We start from the raw sequence: 18,784 nt of genomic DNA, 5'->3' as shown, positions 1-18,784 counted from the left end.
AAAAAAGATCTTTGCGGACCCCATGATAACAAAGATTTTCTCCTATGTTTTCTTCCAAAAGTTTTATAGCTTTAGCTTTTACATTTATGCCTCTGATTTTTTTGAGTTAATTTATGTGCCAAATATGAAGTAAAAGTAGTTTCAAAACCATCCTTTGAAAGGACTATCCTTTCTCTATTGAATTAACTTGACACCTTTGGCAAAACTCAATTAACCATGTATGTGTGGATTTATTTCTGAATTCTCTATTCTATTCCATTGACCTGATCTGGATCTATCCTTATGCCAGTTCCACTCTGTCTTAATTACTGTAGCTTTGTAAGTGAGTCTTAAAATCAGGTAGTATAAGTCTCCTAACTTTGTCCTTATTTTTCAAAATTGTTTTCATGATTCTGGGTCCTTTGCATTTCCATATAAATTTTAGAATCCACTTGTCAATTTCTGCCCCCAAAAATCCTGCTTGGATTTTGTTTAGGATTGCATTGAATCAATAGATCAATTTGGAGAGAATTAACATCTTAATATTGAGTTTCCCAATCCATGAACATGGTATATATCTCTTCATTTATTTAGTTCTTAATTTCTCCCAGCAATGTTTTATACTATTCCATGTACAGGTCTTTTACACATTTTATAAAATTTTTCCCTTTTTCTTATTTTTGATGCTATTGTAAATGACATTTTTAATGTGATATTCCAATTGTTTGTTGCCAATTTATAGAAATACAACTTATTTTCCTGTATTCACCTTGTATTCTGAGATCTTGTTAAATTCAGTTATTAGTTCTAGTAGTTTTTTTATAGACTAAGGATTTTTTTATGTTAACATGAAAAAAACATGATTTCCTCACAGGCAACATATTATGTTGCTTGTGAATAAAGGCGGTTTTACTTTTCCTTTCCAGTTGATGCATTTTATTTTTTTTCTTGTTTTGTTACACTGTCTAGGATTTCCAGTACAATGCTGAAGAGAATTCTTTTGACTTTTGAGGCAGAGTTATGTGATTCTTTTTTCTCTGCATTTGATTCTCTCCCATCACACACTTATCAACAGAGAGGTCCTCTGAAGGCTTGACCTGAGCAGTTGAAGTAGCCCCAGTGGTTCTAGTCTGACCTCTAAAATCTGAACTCTCCATACGTCTCCAACTATACCTACCTCTTCTCTCCTACAGGAAACCTCTGTTTCAGCCAATCTGACCTGGGAAGGGAGCCTCCTCTCCCAAGTTTTTGCTTATGTAGTTCCCTTCTTTTGCTTATCTAAATCCTCTATACTCTCTTGAAGACTCCCCGCTCCCGAAAGCACCATTGTTTATTGCAGTGTCTGCTCTATGTGTACCATTCATTGAACACTTCCATGTGCCATCATCTCACTTAGGAACCACAACTTCAGACTATGGGCTCCTCTAGGACAAAAGTTATACCTGCTCGGTGCTGGCTTCACCACACTTAGTCTAGGGCTGGTTCTCAAGCTGCTGCTTTGTGCCACCTTTGTTCTTTTGTGTGCTTTTGTGCGAATCAGAAAAAAGTGCCCCTTGGGACTTCCCTGGTGGTCCAGTGAGTAAGACTCCAAGTTCCCAATGCAGGGGGCACGGGTTCAAGCCCTGGTCAGGGAACTAGATCCCGCATGCATGCCTCAATGATGAGCCTGCATGCTGCAAATAAGAAGCCTGCATGCCACAATTAAGAAGCCTGCATGCCACAACTATGAGCCCGCATGCTGCAACTAAAAGATCCTACATGCTACAACAAACGATCCCACATGTGGCAACAAAGATCCCAAGTGCCTCAACTAAGACCCGGTGCAGCCTAAATAAATAAGTAAATATTGGGCTTCCCTGGTGGCGCAGTGGTTGAGAGTCCGCCTGCCGATGCAGGGGACACAGGTTCGTGCCCCGGTCTGGGAGGATCCCACATGCCGCGGAGCGGCTGGGCCCGTGAGCCATGGCCGCTGAGCCTGCGCGTCCGGAGCCTGTCCTCCGCAACGGGAGAGGCCACAACAGTGAGAGGCCCGCGTAACGCATAAAAAAAAAAAAAAAAAAAATAAGTAAATATTAAAAAAAAAAAAGTGTCCCTTCCTCTGGCTTTATATAGCTCTATGCCAAAGGCAAGGCTGAGTAAGTAGAGTTCAGGCTAGATTTCAACTCCTAATTGTCCTTTCTGCTGGCCACCTTCAAAATCTGCATAGCCATATAGGTTAAGGGAGGAGGAAGAGCTAATAAATGAACAAAAGAATTGTTCTGATGAAACTAGGGGCAGGACAGGAATAAAGACACAGATGTGGAGAATGGACTTGAGGACATGGGGAGGAGGAAGGGGAAGCTGGGACGCAGTGAGAGAGTGGCGTGGACATATATACACTACCAAATGTAAAATAGATAGCTAGTGGGAAGCAGCCACATGGCACAGGGAGATCAGCTCAGTGCTTTGCGACCACCTAGAGGGGTGGGATAGGGTGGGAGGGAGGGAGATGCAAGAGGGAAGAGATATAGGGACATATGTATATATATAGCTGATTCACTTTGTTATACAGCAGAAACTAACACAACACTGTAAAGCAATTATACTCCAATAAAGATGTTAAAAAGATAAAATAAATGAACGAATGATTCTGAATGGGTATTTTATATATAAAGATATTGAGCCTCAGAGAGGTTAAGTTCTCACCCAAGGACCCAGCCAGGAATGGCAGAAACTAGGATTTGTCCTGGGTTTGCCAGTCCCCAAAGTTCAAGGAAGCAAACACTGCCTTTTTCTACCTCCTTCTTTGGTCTCAACATGAGTCCAGCACTTTATTTGTTATTAAGCATTTTTCATATTCACAGTTCTTTTTCAGTCTGAGATCAGCCACTTCTGCAATTTACTCCAAGACTGCTGCACCCTGGATTGAACGGCCTTCTCCCAGAATCAAAATCTCCAAGCCTAAACCCTCCCTGTCCCTGCTGGAGTGTTACCAGAGTCTAGGGAGCAGAGAACAGAGGGAGAGGCAGGGGCTTTGGTACTGGGTCAGCCTGGATTTCAATTGCTACTTGGCAATTGACTTGCTGGGAGACTTTAGACTTCTCACTTAGTCATATCTGTAAAATGGAAATCATAATACCTACCTTAAGAGATGAGATATAGGTTATGTGAGCACTCAGTAAAGGTTAGTTCTCCTTTTCCTTCCACTTTGCTGAGTGCAAGGATGGTGTCTCATGTAAGGTCCACACACAAGAAAACTGCAGCCTTTGTTTACAAAAGATTCTTGGTGACGTTTGTCCACCCCATGACTAGAATTGCTTTTTCTCTTGACCTTGGGCAAGTCTGTTCCCCTCTCTGAGTCTCAATTTCCTATCTTTTAAGAGGGGACAGTAATACTTAAATAACTATAAGAAGAACTATCATTTACAGAATGTTTACTATATATCAGGTACTCCAGTGCTTTATGGGTGTATTTTTATTTAATCATCAAAATAGGCCTATGAGGTAAGTGCTATTAATATCCCAGATGTCCCAGAAGAGGACCCTGAGGCACAGAGAGGTAAAGTCCATGAGTCGCCCAGCTGCTAAGTGGTAGAGCTGGGATATAAATTCTGCTTGGTAGTACTCTAGACCACGATTGCTCAGCCTACTGACATTTTAGGCCAGGTAATTCTTTGTTGTAGGGGACAGTCCTTATACTGTAGGATGTTCAGCAGCATCCCTGGCTTCTACCCTCTAGATGCCAGTAGTACCCATTACCCAGTTGTGACAACCAAAATGTCTCCAGACATTGCCAAATGTCCCCTGGTGAGCAAAATCACCCTTAGTTAAGAATCACTGCTTTAGACACTAGAGTCCTAGACAATGCTTTTCCCCTACAATATGACCAAACTAGGGAAAGTTCTTTCCCCTGAAGGTTTCAGTAAAGGAAATCATCTAGAGATAGGTGCTACACTAATGCTAATACTGATTCACATTTGTTACAGCCCACTTCCACTTACAAAGGGCCTTTTCGGGCTTCCCTGGTGGTGCAGTGTTTGAGAGTCCGCTTGCCGATGCAGGGGAGGCGGGTTCGTGCCCCGGTCCGGGAAGATCCCACATGCCGCCGAGAGGCTGGGCCCGTGAGCCATGGCTGCTGAGCCTGCGCGTCCGGAACCTGTGCTCCGCAACGGGAGAGGCCACAACAGTGAGAGGCCCGCGCCCGCGTACTGCAAAAAAAAAAAAAAAAAGGGCCTTTTCACACATTAGTTTGAACATTCCAGGGGAGACAGCACATAGACAGAAGTGTCTAGCACAGTGCCCAGCATTTATTAGGTAAAATCTTGGTTTCCTTTTATTGGCTAGATGAAACAATGGAGGTTGAGGTAGATTAAGTGACTGTCCCAGTGTTACACATCTAGTAAGGGGATATTGTCATTTGTTCTGTTGATTAGCCTATTAACTATGTTCTTAGCTCTTTGACTTTAATCCTGAGTTTCTGCTTTCATTGGGAGTTACAAGGTGAATCAGAAGAGTTAGAATCTTTGTTTCCTAGAGTTGAAAGGATCCTAGAGGCTATCTAGTTCAACTTCCTACTGCATGGTATTCAACCCTGGATTAGTGTTGCCAGATAAGATGCAAGATGGCTGGTTAAATTTGAATGTCATATGAAGAATGAGTAATTTTTAAAATATAAGTTTTTCCCATGCAATCATCACTAACACCAGGGACGATTGTGGCCCTGGGACCCCCTCTGGAGCATGACCAGAAGGGCGCAATGGGTCATGTGCTCAGAAGGGGGCACTCATATTCCAAGAGATTAGAAGAAGGGGCCTTCTGACTGGGCTTTCCCATCTTACTGAGATTGGTCACTCCTTCCACGGGAGGATTTGAGCCTTTTACGGGGAACCTAGCTGATGCAGGGGCTGAGACAGTCTTTAGGACACTTAGAAACAGACATAGATGATGACAATGAGGTAGTCAGTCAATATATGACTTTTGAACACCTACTATGGACCAGACATTTCTTACGTTCAAAGAACACAACAGAGATAAGGTGCACAGCAATATGAGGGAAAGGAAGAGAATTTCTACCTGTGCAATGGGAGGAAGAAATGAGAGAGAATATAGCAAGCAGTTTGGTGCTGTAGCAACACCGAAGGTGAGAAATTGAGGAGGATGAGGCACAAGGGCTTTGAATGACAGTTTAAAGAACCAAGCCTTTATTCCAAGGATAAGGGTTGGGGGGCACACTGAAGCTGAGAGGTGATCTGTTCAGGTCTGCTTTCTGGAACATCATTCAGCTTGTGACACGAAGGATGGATTGAAGGAGGGAATTGGGGCCAAGGATACGAGCCAGAAAGATGATAAATCCTGAGTTAGGATAGTCGTAGCAGGAAAAAGGAGAGGAGAGAGATTTGAAAAATGTTAAGATATAGCGCAGAGATGGCTATTTGTCCCTGACCCCTGCAACATGTGTTCTCCCCTTCTTTTATGTTAATGGAACTCAATTTTCATATGGGCACATGGCCATACAGAATAAAAACTTTATTTCCTAGTGAAAATAAATTATGTCTGGGTATGGCTATAGACTAAGTTCTTCTGACTTGTAGAATGTGATGTAGTCATGCCCTTAAAGGCATAGGGGTGAGGTGATCAGCTGTCTTGGGTCATGCAGCTGATGACAATGTCCTAGGGATGCCAGAGCCATAAGCCTGGGCCCCTGACTAATTCATGGAGCAGGTAAAGATCCAATTTTTACATGGTATAGAAAAGACTTCTACTTTTTTTGAGACTGTGTTTACTTTGGGTTCTTGTTACAGCTGCCAAATCTCTATCCCGACACAAAGTGGTAAAAGTCACAGATAAGGGCTTCCCTGGTGGTGCAGTGGTTGAGAGTCCACTTGCTGATGCAGGGGACACGGGTTCGTGCCCCGATCTGGGATGATCCCACATGCCGCGGAGCAGCTGGGCCTGTGAGCCATGGCCGCTGAGCCTGCGCGTCCGGAGCCTGTGCTCCACGACGGGAGAGGCCACAGTAGTGAGAGGCCCGCGTACCGCAAAAAAAAAAAAAAAAGTCACAGGTAAGGGCTAAGATGTAGGGACTGAAGGAGATGTGGGGAGGAGAGGAAGCTGCAGAGTTTTTTTTTTTGTTATACCCAAGGCAGTGTTTCTGTCTTGAAATGTAGCCTATTGACCACCTGCAATGTAATCCCTCTGGGGCCCAGGAATCTATGCAAGCAGCTTGGTGATTTGTAGCTAACTAAGCTTCAGCAATTCCCTCCAGCAAACACCAGGCTGGCCCTGCTGGAGCTGGGAGGTTTCAGATCTGCCTACCTTCCACAGGTGTCTCCATGCTGACCGGTGCTCCTGGTAGCCCCAGAGCCATCTACTTCTCCTATCTGTAGTTCAGTGTCTGCCTCTGCGCCAAGGGTTTATTTCTGACCTTCAGGTTTGGGACTGAAGACAGACTCTGTGATGCTAAGTCAAGTCACTATCATTTCTCACCTGGATCCCACAAGACCTTGAATGATCTGGCCCCTGCCTACCTCTCTGACCCTTCTCCCTATCACTTCGCTCCAAGCAGCACTGGCTCCATTCTGTTGAGCATCTTCCCTCATTAGGGTCTTTGCTCCAGCCACTGCTTCTGTTTACAAACCCTTCACTCTACTTCTTTGCCCTAACCCTTTTTTTTTTTTTCGGTATGCGGGCCTCTCACTGTTGTGGCCTCTCCCGTTGCGTAGCACAGGCTCCGGACGCGCAGACTCAGCAGCCATGGCTCACGGGCCCAGCCTCTCCGCGGCATGTGGGATCTTCCCGGACCGGGGTACGAATCCGTGTCCCCTGCATCGGCAGGCGGACTCTCAACCACTGCGCCACCAGGGAAGCCCTGCCCTAACTCTTATTAAAAATTCAGCTCTCAGCTTAAATGTCATTTCTCATGGAAGCCTCCGCTGCACTCCAGAATATGTCCAATGCCACTTTTATACATGCTTATGGTTCCTTGTTCTTCTTCCTGGTGCTTATCATAATTGTAATTGTATAATAATTGGTGTAATTATTTGTTTAATGTTTCCCACTATTTCCCACTATTCTCTGAACACCATGACAGCTGGGAACATGGGTGTTTTGTTCACTGATATATCCCTAGAACCTAATGCAGAACTTGACACATAGGCAATGCTCAAGAAATATTTGTTGATGAATGAAAGTCCCTTCCAACCATAATTTTCCAGAGATTCCCCTCATAGTCACGCTCTCCTCCCTCCACAGTCCAGCCCAGCTCAGAGAAATAAATAAGCAATTAGGATGGGTCCACCCTCTCTTTGAGGACCTAGGACCAGTTGATAGTGAATGAGAATCATCTGAGGGTGAAAAGAGAGCTCAACAAAAGACAGAGGCTATTATTGTATCAGCAGCCAGAAATGAGCCCTTCTCCAAACTCCTAACTGGTGGTCCCAGGCTTGCTTATCACCTCTAAACTAATAGCAGAGAGCTTAGTGATCGGTAATATGATTTAAGCAGACAACTAAAATATTGATTAGGGCTTCCCTGGTGGCGCAGTGGTTGAGAGTCCGCCTGCCGATGCAGGGGACACGGATTCATGGCCCGTGAGCCATGGCCGCTGAGCCTGCACGTCCGGAGCCTGTGCTCCACAATGGGAGAGGCCACAGCGGTGAGAGGCCCACGTATCGCAAAAAAAAAAAAAAAAAAAAAAAAAATATTGATTAATAATTAAGTGTCAGCAAATAGCTAAACTGCTAAGTGCTAAGACATAACCTAATAAATTAAATATTTGGCTTAGGGGCTTCCCTGGTGGCGCAGTGGTTGAGAATCTGCCTGCTAATGCAGGGGACACGGGTTCGAGCCCTGGTCTGGGAGGATCCCACATGCCGCGGAGCAACTAGGCCCGTGAGCCACAACTACTGAGCCTGCGCGTCTGGAGCCTGTGCTCCGCAACAAGAGAGGCCGCTATAGTGAGAGGCCCGCGCACTGCGATGAAGAGTGGCCCCCGCTTGCCACAACTAGAGAAAGCCCTTGCACAGAAACAAAGACCCAACGCAGCAAAAATAAATTAATTAATTAATGTCAGATGCAGGCTTGTTAAAAAAAAATTTTTTTTTTGGCTTATAAGTGTTAGAAGATAATTAAGGCATCAGTAGAAAAATCAAATATTAACTATTCAAGTGTTAGATGATTACCGAGGGATTAATTTAAAACTAAGTTGTTAGCAGATATTGCTTAACCAATGACTGAGGTAACAGTTGATAACAACATAAAATGAGATTTTTCCTAGGAGGACTCTTGCACATTAGAGGTGACTTGGGAACAGCAGAAAGCTGATAAAGCCTAGGAATGAAGGTCTAATTTGGAATGCAACATCCTCAGCTGGACCCTAAACTGCTGGGGGGAACTGTTTGCTTGTCTTTGGTTTTCCAGATAGGGTCTAGGCAGGGACAGCATGGAGCCAGTGCTCAAAATGCTTCCCATATAATTAAATTTAATCTGCTAAGGGCCAAGCACTGTGCTGAGGAGAGAAAGGAAGGCAGTTGCTTAAACAATGAGAATGTGGTAAGTGAGGGAGTGAGTGGTGTGTGGAAGGAAGGGCTTAGGGGGTTTGTGAAGGCTGGGGATATGGACAGCGTGTGTCAAGGAGAGGTGATGAGTTTAGTTCCGGAGACACTGAATTGAGGTGTCTCTAGTCATGCCCAGTAGGCAAGTGGGTATGAGTCCAGCATAGATATAAGGTAGAGATTTAGGTATCATCAGGATGTAGACGGTGGTCAAAACCATGAGGAAAAAATGAGATGGTTGTGGAAGAGTATATGAAGTGAGAAAAGGGACCCGCCTAGAAGCCTAAGGAAGACCAACAGGGAAGGAGTGGGCAGAGGAGGAAGAGTCATGGACAGACATTGAGAAGGAAGGAGCACTCAGAGAGATGGGGGAAAACCAAGAGAAGACAGGGGCAGGAAAACTAAGAAGGGAAGAGAATGTGTCAGGGAGAAGAGTCATACAATCAGCAATGTCAGAAGCGGCTGACAGGTCAAGTAGGGTGAGGTCAGAGAGATGTCCATTGAGAACGTAGTTCTGAGCTGTTCATCACAAAAATTTCTGTGATAGCTGGATTTCACTGTGTGTGTGTGTGTGTGTGCACCCGCACACACGCGGAAACGACCACGTGCAGAGCCAGAGCTTGGAGGAGGGTGTGTTAGGACAGGCTGGAGGCCACCACAGGGTGCTATGTGGTCAGCCCACAGAAAGCCTTCATTTACTCTTGCAGCTTTAGGGAAGGATCATTAAGGGAGGCTTTGAGCACAGTTCAACCCTTTCACTGTCCAGGAGGAAAATGGAAGACAGCAGAGGGGGAACAATTTGCTCAGTCTGTGAGTCAAGGGCACAGCCAAGACTTGAATCTGAGTTTCCTTCTTCTAGAAGAGTGACTTTGGGAGAAGTAGACATGAAATTCTCATTGGCCGATAAGTTATCTGTCAGTGACTCTGCTCATCACCTCTTTTCTATATTTATATAAAAGTGAAATACGTATTTTTACACACAAAATTCAAACATTACAAAAATACTTAACAAAGAAAGTGAATGACTCCTGTTATCCCACCCCACGCCCTCACGGACAGCCACCATTAATAGTTTGGTCTACATCCCTCCCTCCCTCCTTCCCTCCCTCTCTCTCTCACACTTAACATTGTAAATTTTTAATAAAAATATTATTCTTGTTTGTACTGGATGTTTTCTTGTGTGTGCATGTGTTCATTACAATTTGCCATTTTTTCACTTTTGGACAACTTTCTATGGTAGCATAGAAATTAATTCATTCATTTGAACAACTATTATTTTAATATATTTTTTATTATTTCCCTTTTAAAAATATTTTATTTATTTATTTTTGGCTGCGTTGGGTCTTCGTTGCTGTGCACAGGATTTCTCTAGTTGTGGCGAGTGGGGGCTACTCTTTGTTGTGGTGTGCGGGCTTCTCATTGCAGTGGCTTCTCTTGTTGTGGAGCACGGGCTCTAGGTGCACAGGCTTCGGTAGTTGTGGCACGCGGGCTCAGCAGTTGTGGCTCGTGGGCTGTAGAGCGCAGGCTCAGTAGTTGTGGCGCCACGGCTTAATTGCTCCGCGGCATGTGGGATCTTCCTGGACCAGGGCTTGAACCTGTGTCCCCTGCATTGGCAGGCGGATTCTTAATCACTGCCCCACCAGGGAAGCCCTGTATTAGTTATTATTATCATTTGGATTTGTACCATAATTTGTTACCAAACCATACTGATGGAAACAAGGATTGCATCGAATTTTCACCATTATGAACAATGTACATACATATTATTGTACACACATATTTGCACAGTTTGGGAGTCTTTTAAAAGGAGAAATGGTGGATCAAAGCATATAAACATTTTGTTTTAAAAGATATTGACAAGTCATCCTCTAAAAAGCTGTGCCAGTTTGTTGTCCCACTGACAGCTTATGCGAATGCCCATTTCTGCACATCCTCACCAATGACAGGTATTATCATTTAACAAAATCTTCCCAACTTGAATGAGGCTGAACACATCTTTTCATATCCTCATTATCCGTCTCCATTTTTCTGTGAATTATCTGTTCTTATCCTTTGCCTGTTTGTAATTGTAGTGTACTTTTGGTCAGTGAATTCTGATTGGGCAATAATGATAGGCTTGATAAAAAAAGTCTGGGAAGACTTGGTACCAAACTGCGAACAGTGTTTACCTCCAGGGAGTGACCATATAGGAAATGAGGGGGATAGTTTCATTTTTATTTTGTATCATCTTATTTTACAATGAATTTGTATTACTTTTGTAATTGAAAAAAATACATAGGAAAACAATAACAACAACAAATGTTTGGCCTGGATTCTCATGGCTGGAAATTCATGTTGGGTTCAAGTTTTTATTGATCACAACTTATTTTTTGGTTCGTATGCAAAAAACATTTATTGAACGCCTCCTAGTTACCTGGCACTGCCCTAGGCACTTTCGTAGGCCTTTCATCCTCAATCTCGCAACAGCCCTGTGAGGTAGGAATTGGCCTCATTTTAGAGAGTTCATAACAGGTAGGAGATTATTGCTTGTACCTCTATTTGCCACATGTTTTCAGGGGCTAGAGGTTCTTATTGGTTGTTGAGTCATTGGTCAAGAGCTGTCACTGGTCAGGGGTTCTTACAGGTTGCTCTAAGATTCAAATAATCAAACTACTAGAATTTTCCCCAGACAGGAGTGATGGGGTAGGTGGGATAAGAGTGGAGGAAGGAGAGTCAGTGGTCTCTCCCTCGTAGCACCATTTGAGTTTGCTTTGGTCACTCGTGAACAGTGAGGGGAGGGGACAGTGGGAGAGGAGGGAAAGTAGTTACAAGTCTTCTCTCTTCTTCAGGATGAGCTTCCTCACAAGCGCGGTAATCTGGGGCCTTAACTCCTCCACCGACATGGTTGGGTCCCAAGCCCCTATCACCTTTCCATCTGGGGCCACTAGGTACTTCCAGAAGTTCCAGGTGGGCTCCTTTCCAGAAGTCTCTAGAGCAAAGGAAGAAGGAGAGCAAAGTGTGCTTCCCTGTGTCCCCTCTCCTGGAATCCCACTATTGGTGTCCATCCCTCCCTTGAAGTAGTGGTTCTATTAGTTAGAATGAACTGGAGAGCTTTTAAAAATCCTGATGCCCAGTCCATACCCCCAGACCGCTTAAGTAAGAATATCTGGGGGTGAGACTCAGGCATCAGTATTTTTCAAAAGCTTTCCAGGAGATTGCAATCTGGTGCCCAGGTTGAGAATTACTGCTTTATGATTCTGTGAAGTGCTGGGTAAGGCAACGTCAGACCTTCCTTTATTAATGACCTCAAACTACTACACAGTCTATATCCTATTTTCTGATTAAATCTCAATGGTTTCCAAATGTTAGTCCATGGACTCTCTGCATCTGAATCATGGTGGTGGTGGTGGTGGAGGAGGGGGGTTAATATAAACAGATTCTTGGGCTCTGCTTCAGTAGATCTCAGGCTAATGCATTTTTAAGAGGTCCCCAGGTGCTTCCAAAGCACAGCCAGGTTTGATCTATAACTACGGGAACTGAGAAGGAACTAATAAAAACACACAGGGGAAAAAAAACAAATATTAGGATTGACCCACAAAACAAAATACAAATTTCCTCAGTAAGGGACCTTTTGTTTGCTACACTGTTGTTTGTTATTTACTCTTCCAGGTGAATGGATTGGCGGGGGGTGGGGGGGGTGGGGGGTGAGGGGTGTTGGGTGGGGGTGGGGGGGTGGTAGTGAGGGATATGAAGGCAACCAGAAGCATGGAATAGGAGGTGGGAGAAGGCAAAAATGGAGTCCCCAAAGGAAGGGAGAGGCCTGAGAAAGGAAACAGTACTTAATGACAAGCTTGGCTAATGACCCCATTTTGTGGTTCTGAGGCTTCTGCAGAAGGAATCTATTTCTCAAATATTAAGATCTGTTTGGTTTTTTTTATGGCTGCGCCACACAGCTTGCTTGGGATCTTAGTTCCCCAACCAGCAATTGAACCCAGGCCGGGTAGTGGAAGTGCCGAGTCCTAACTGCTGCACTGCCAGGGAATTCCCAAGATCTGGTATTTTAGCTCAGAAGGTTTCTCTCCTGTGGCCTACACACTTTGCCTCTGACTCAGGACAGGAGATATGGGCTGGCCTTCTCCAGGCATGTGGCATCCCCTGCCTGCAGCTAAGTCCATAAGCTCAACTAATTCACACTGACTAAAATCTGAGGGTCCAGTCTCCTTCTAGGAGCCACTGCAGATGGAAACAGGAGCCCAGAGAAGTCTGCAATAGTGACTTTGAGGGAGAACTGCAAGGCAGCAGGGACGGAGATATTCTTAAGCAGGAATACTCCTCAGCTCATCCTCAAAGATTAGTGCTAGAACAGACCATCAACCCGCCTGTGCGGGTCTAAGGGGCCCCAGGTCACCCAGCCAGCCAGTAGCTTCTGCTGCCCAGGGAGCCACAGCCTCAGCCAGCTGAGGGAAGGTGAGGGAAAGGTTCAGGACTCACGGATCAGGTACTTGAAGGCAGGGTGGGCACCAGTGCCGGTGACTGTGATCTTGCTAAACATGGGGAAAGAGACACTGTAGGTGCGGCGGGCAAAGTTCTCAATCTCCTTGTTGCTGTTGGGCTCCTGCTGGCCAAACTGGTTGCAGGGAAAGGCAAGCACGTTGAAGTGGTGAGGCCCCAGGTCCCGCTGTAGCTGTTGCAGGGCCCGGTAGTGCTGGTCTGTGAAGCCACACTCGCTAGCCACGTTCACCACCAGGGACACCTGGGTGGCAAAAGCAAAACCCAGACACATATACAAACCAGTGAAGAGGCACACACTTGTACATGGCCTGACATGCCCACGTATGTGACCCCCCTCAACAATTAATGCTCTCTCTCATAAACATGCAGGGTCTTACAGATGTGTGAAACACATACATAAACATTCATGAGAATAAGTACACAATACACATGAACGGGTATGCCTGTGCTCCTCGACACAAAGATACATTAGCACACATCACACATGCCCACAAACACACAGAACATCATCACAGAGAGAGGCACACATACTGGTGAACGCACATCAGGAGGTGATACAGGAGAGAGAAAAGGCAGACCTGGGTTCAATTTCTGGCTCAGTCAACTAGCACTCATCATTCTACACTGTAGTTGCCTATACATGTGTTGGTCTTCCTTCTAGAATGTGAACCCACTGAGGGCAGGAGCTATGTTCACTTCATTACTGGGCCTGACACATGGAAAAGTCTCAGAAAGTATGTGCTGAATAAATAAGTAAGTGTGCACATATATATGATCACCTGAATGGGTACATAGACAGACATGGTTTTCTTGATAAAAGGATCCGAAGAACCTCAGGGCAATCCCTTTTTGCCCCTCTCCCTCCAGCAAACAAATACCACTTTCTTCTATCACTAGACTAACCCTTAAATTTATGATTGCCTTATAATATATTTATTTATTGCCGTTCGGTGATAAATATAAATCTGGCTGATGGAACTTGATTATATTACTGCAGTTACAATTTTGGCACAAATGCTATGTTTTTAGCTTCTAGTTATATATTATTAAAGGATTTAAATTCTCACCCTGTGTTTAGGTAGCCAAGCCCTATCTCTCTGGCCACTTCTTTATTATTTTATTATATATATATTTTTAATTTTATTTATTTATTCATTGATTTTTGGCCGCGTTGGGTCTTTGTTGCTGTGTGCGGGCTTTCTCTAGTTGCGGCAAGTGGGGGCTACTCTTTGCTGCGGTGCGTAGGCTTCTTATTGCTGTGGCTTCTCGATGCGGAGCACGGGCTCTAGGCGTGCAGGCTTCAGTAGTTGCCGCATGCAGGCTCAGCAGTTGTGGCTCACAGGCTCTAGAGCGCAGGCTCAGTATTTGTGGCTCACAGGTTTATATACTCCGCGGCATGTGGGACCTTCCCGGACCAGGGATAGAATCTGCGTCCCCTGCATTGGCAGGCGGATTCTTAACCACTGCGCCACCAGGGAAGTCCTGGCCACTTTTTAGAAGAGGCAGGATTATACCAGCTGGCTCCATAAAGAGGGTCACCTTCGGCAGCCTGGGGCACTGGACATGCTCGGGCACAGACTGCTGAGGCTGGACAGAGTTTCTCGACCTCAGCACTACTGACACTTGGGGCTGGATAATCTTTGTTGTGAGGTAGATGTCCTGTTCATTGTAGAATATTTAGTAGCGTCCCTGGCCTCCACCCACTAGACGCCTAGTCTTAACAATCAAAAATGTCTACAGACGTTGCCGAATGTCCCCTGGGGAAAAAGATCACCACCAGCTGAGAACGACTGAGCTAGGCGATGAGAACCACTGTGCTGTATCTCCCTCACCCATTCCTTGGGGCCACAGGCTGTTAGAACAACCTCCCCCATTTTGTCAGCATATGCCATATTGCGCCTCTGGTGGTGAGAAACTGGGACTCTTAGCTCCCTTCACTAGTTAGAGGTCTTCCTCTTTCTTCTTTACTGGATCCTTGGGCATTGAGAGCATTAAAGGTTGTTTATTTCTAACCTACGTCTTGTGTGTCTGCCCATACTTTTGGAAGGAGGGAAATCCTATTTCTATTTCCGTGCCTGAATCCAAAAAGCTTATCTTTAGAGTGACCAAGACACAGACAGATACACCTAAATACACACAGTAAATTTACATATATGTATACAAGCACAGATGCAGACTCAGATGAGTACACAGAAGCAAGCAAACAAATAAACCATTCACATACACACTACACTCAGGCCTATATGTACGTAACCTCACGGTGTAGCCAAGGGCATTCCTGAGTGTCACCCATTTATCTACACTCAACACTGGTCTAAATGACTGTCTTCCCTGTTAGCGTGAGGGCACAAACCATACGATTTTGCTCATGGCTATGTCTGCAGGGCTGGACCCAGTGGCAGGCATGTAGTGCCTACAAAGAAGCCAGTGTTTTTTGCTTCCAATTTTTAAAAAACCCATGGTAAAATACACATAATGAGCCAGTAGCTATTTGCAGGTGAATGAATGACCATATCGCCCAAGTGGCAAACCAAGAAGCTTGGGTTAACACACAGTTTCGTTTACAGGTTCCCTGGACTGACTGTTCCTGGTTTCCCTCTAAAGTTGGAAATAAGCTGGAAATTAAGACATGGGCTCTGGAACTGGACTGCCTGGGTTCAAATTCTAACTCTACCTCGTAGCAGGTGTGTGACTTCGTTTTTTTTTTTTTTTTTTTCATTTTCTTTCTGATTGATTTCTAGGCCTCTTGCTCCAATGCTTTTTAGGATTTACCAGTGACCTAGAGGATGAAAACACTCAGAATTCTGGGACTACTTTCCAGGTAATTTTTCTCCAGGATTTCTGTTCCTCACATCCTGGATGCCTTATTACTTCTGAAAACAAATAGCCTTTGTCTGTTTTTGTCTTAGCATCTATTTCTATTAGGAATTACATTGTTCATTTCTCCGTTCCTTGTTTATTGCCTTTCTCCTCTCCACGGCATATAAGCTCTGTTAAAGGGGAAACTTAGCTGTTTTGTTCACCGTTGTATCCCCAGGGCTGGCACAGTACTTAGTATACAGTAGGTGCTCAACAATAAATAATGAATTAATGAGTAGCAGAGCTGGTCAAGTGCTAAACCTGGGGCTCTCTGGTGAGCTGCACCAGAGGGAAGGGAAGGCCTGAATAGCAATGAGCCCTACTCTTACTGGCCCTTTGCCCTGAGTCCTGGATGAGGTTCCTGCTGGGGCCCCACAAACACAAGCACAGAGCACTCTACCAAGTGCTTCCACATTGTCACCTCATTTGAAACTCACAATACCTTGGGGCGGGGGGCAATCAGGACAAGGACTACTATCCCCAGTACTCCCAGGATAACTGAGAATTCCAAGGCTTAGAGAGTACTTTCTTCACTAAGGATGGCCTTGCTCCTGGGAGAAGAATGCTAACAGCCATTTGTGTGTGTGTGTGTGTGTGTGTGTGTGTGTGTGTGTGTGGTCCATCCAAATCTGGATGCTGGGCCTCCCTGTCCATTAGAAACCAACTCCCCACCCTTTCCACACCACAACCTGAGGTCCACCTTGAGAAGTGAACTTGGAGGGCTCTTCATTACACACAGTGCGACATTTCGGTCTCTGAAGGTAGCGTTCAAGGCCCCTCTTCATCCCTCCCTACCCTCTTCAGCCTCATCTTTCACCCTCATGCTTTATGCTCCTTCAAGCACAACTGCTTGAAGACCTCCCCACCAGCATCACCATTCTTGCTGTTTAGTTCTGAGTCTTGGCATTTGACAGTTCTCTTTGCCTGGAGTGCTCTTCTTGGTCTTACTAAAACTCACTCTTGTTTCAAAGACTCACCCAGGCACACTTCCTCTCTCAAGTCCTCTCTGAGCTGAGACTCCCTCTCGGTAAGGAGGTAGCAGTTATACTGGATGACACTTAAATCTCAGCCTGAGATCCCAGCTAAAAAGTTTGTCTAGAGTAGGCCACGGATGGATAAGCGGTTCTCCTCCAGGCTCCGTGCTTTCTAGCACTGTGCGACCTTCCCTCTCTGGGACTTAGTGTACTACTCTCTAAAGGATGATCTGTGTAAGGTCCCCGTGTGTCTGAAATGGTAACTCCCTCCGCACCGAGCTTTCATTTCCACAGTGTTCTCACTGGACTGATTATCACCAACTCCCTCTGTTCCGAACGTGGAAACTGGGGATGGGAGAGACAAAGGCCCTAGGATGCTAGGGTTACTTTTTAGACCAGTGTGTGAGAGACTGGGCCCCGCTGCCCAAAATCGCTGGGAGGGAAATCGGCGCCGGCAGCGAGAGTTTCGGGTTTCACCGCGCGCCGGGCCATGCCACGTAGTCGAGGGACAGACCCGGCGCAGGATCTGGGGGCGCCGCGCCCGGCGGGATGTCTGGGTGGGGGTGGGGAGCCAGGGCAGGGTGGCCGGGCGGCCAGAGCCCCTCGGAGCCACACCCGGCAGGGTCCCGGGCCGCCGGGCGCCCCCGTCAGGCCTCGGCTGGATGGCGCCGAGGCCCGGCGGGCGGACACTCACCGAGCCGCGGTACTTCTCCAGAGACACCAACTTGCCCCGGATGTTGACCGCCTTGAAGTCGTAGAAGTCCTGCTCCCGCTGCGCGCAGGCCGCAGCCGCCAGGAGCAGCCATGCTGCCGCCAGTCCCGCCACCATGACTCGCTCCCGAGCAGGCGGCGTGGCAAAGGCAAAGGCAGGGCTGGGGTCACGGGCGCGGGGGGCGGGAGGAGGCGGCCCCGGCTCCAAGCGGCCAGACGGGCAGGACGCGCCCCCTTCTCCGCGGGCGGTGGACAGCCGGACTCTGGACCTCAGTCTCCCCATCTGTACTGCGGGAGCGTTGGACTCCGCGCCCCTTTCCGGACCCTAGAGCCGTGGTGTCAGGATTCTGCCCACTGAGACCGGAATTCGTTTCAATGAGGCTCCCTCTTGCTCCAGGATGCAGCGACTAGGTAGGGAAAGAGAGGTGGAAAACTGCATCTGGGAGCTTAGCTAGTTTTTAATTAGTGCAGTGCCCTTAGGCTGGTCGCTGCACCTCTCTGGGCCCCAGTTTCTCCATCTGTTGCCTTCCTGACGCACCTAGACAGTACAGAATGAGAGTAGTAGAAAAATGGATGTGAAACTTTTTTGTCAGCTGAATGGTGCCTACGAACTTTAGGTGAATGAATGGACGTCCCCTGAAAGGGATGAGACAGAGGAGAAGAGAAGAGAGAGGGCCTGTTTCAGGTTGGGTTCCTGGGAAGCAGATTCTGAGATGGAGATTTCAGGAAAGGGTGTTTATGAGGGAGTGCCCTTGGGATCCACACCTGTGGAAGGGAGGGGGAGGGAACAGGAGTGGGCAGAAGTCCAGAGGTCCACGCAGGCCCAAGGACAGTCATGGCTGACCCCACAGGGGCTCTGGAACTAGAATGGCCCATCAGAGTTGTCCCCAGATGAGCTAAGATGACCAGACCGGGCCTCTAATATCCCTGCCTTCATCTTTCATGGGATGTGGGGCCATCTGGGAAGGGCTATGACAGGAGCCAAGGGGGCCCTGTCCCTGGGGGGCTGACAGTTAAAGGCTCTTCACTGACAGCATTCCCAATAGCTGGTGTTACAAGTCTTCACTGATGGGGATCTGGGCAGCACTTCACAGTGTTTCCCAAACTTGGAAAACCCTTATGGAGCCCCACTAAGTGCCAAGCACGGTGCTGGGTGCTGACGCTGTACTAGTTCTCCAGGAGATCACAGGCTGGCTTGAGAAAACTGGAGCTTTCATGTAATGCGGTACAGGCTAAGCA

The 18,784-nt window shown here is 46.4% G+C and overlaps 1 protein-coding gene across 1 annotated transcript; it reads right to left on the bottom strand.

Moving 5' to 3' along the window:
* Positions 1–10,720: 10,720 nt before the first annotated feature.
* Positions 10,721–17,940, bottom strand: GPX7 (glutathione peroxidase 7). Its single transcript, XM_032613525.1, has 3 exons — positions 17,529–17,940; positions 12,981–13,242; positions 10,721–11,478 (listed from the first exon to the last, which is right to left on the bottom strand). Exons 1-3 carry the CDS (start codon positions 17,826–17,828, stop codon positions 11,315–11,317), a joined length of 726 nt encoding a protein of 241 aa, XP_032469416.1. The 5' UTR covers positions 17,829–17,940; the 3' UTR covers positions 10,721–11,314.
* Positions 17,941–18,784: the final 844 nt, after the last annotated feature.

Source organism: Phocoena sinus, chromosome 1, assembly GCF_008692025.1.
Source record: "Phocoena sinus isolate mPhoSin1 chromosome 1, mPhoSin1.pri, whole genome shotgun sequence".
Lineage (NCBI taxonomy): Eukaryota > Metazoa > Chordata > Mammalia > Artiodactyla > Phocoenidae > Phocoena > Phocoena sinus.
The sequence above is the reverse complement of the archived record's forward strand: the minus strand, read 5'-3'. Positions and strand labels throughout refer to the sequence as shown.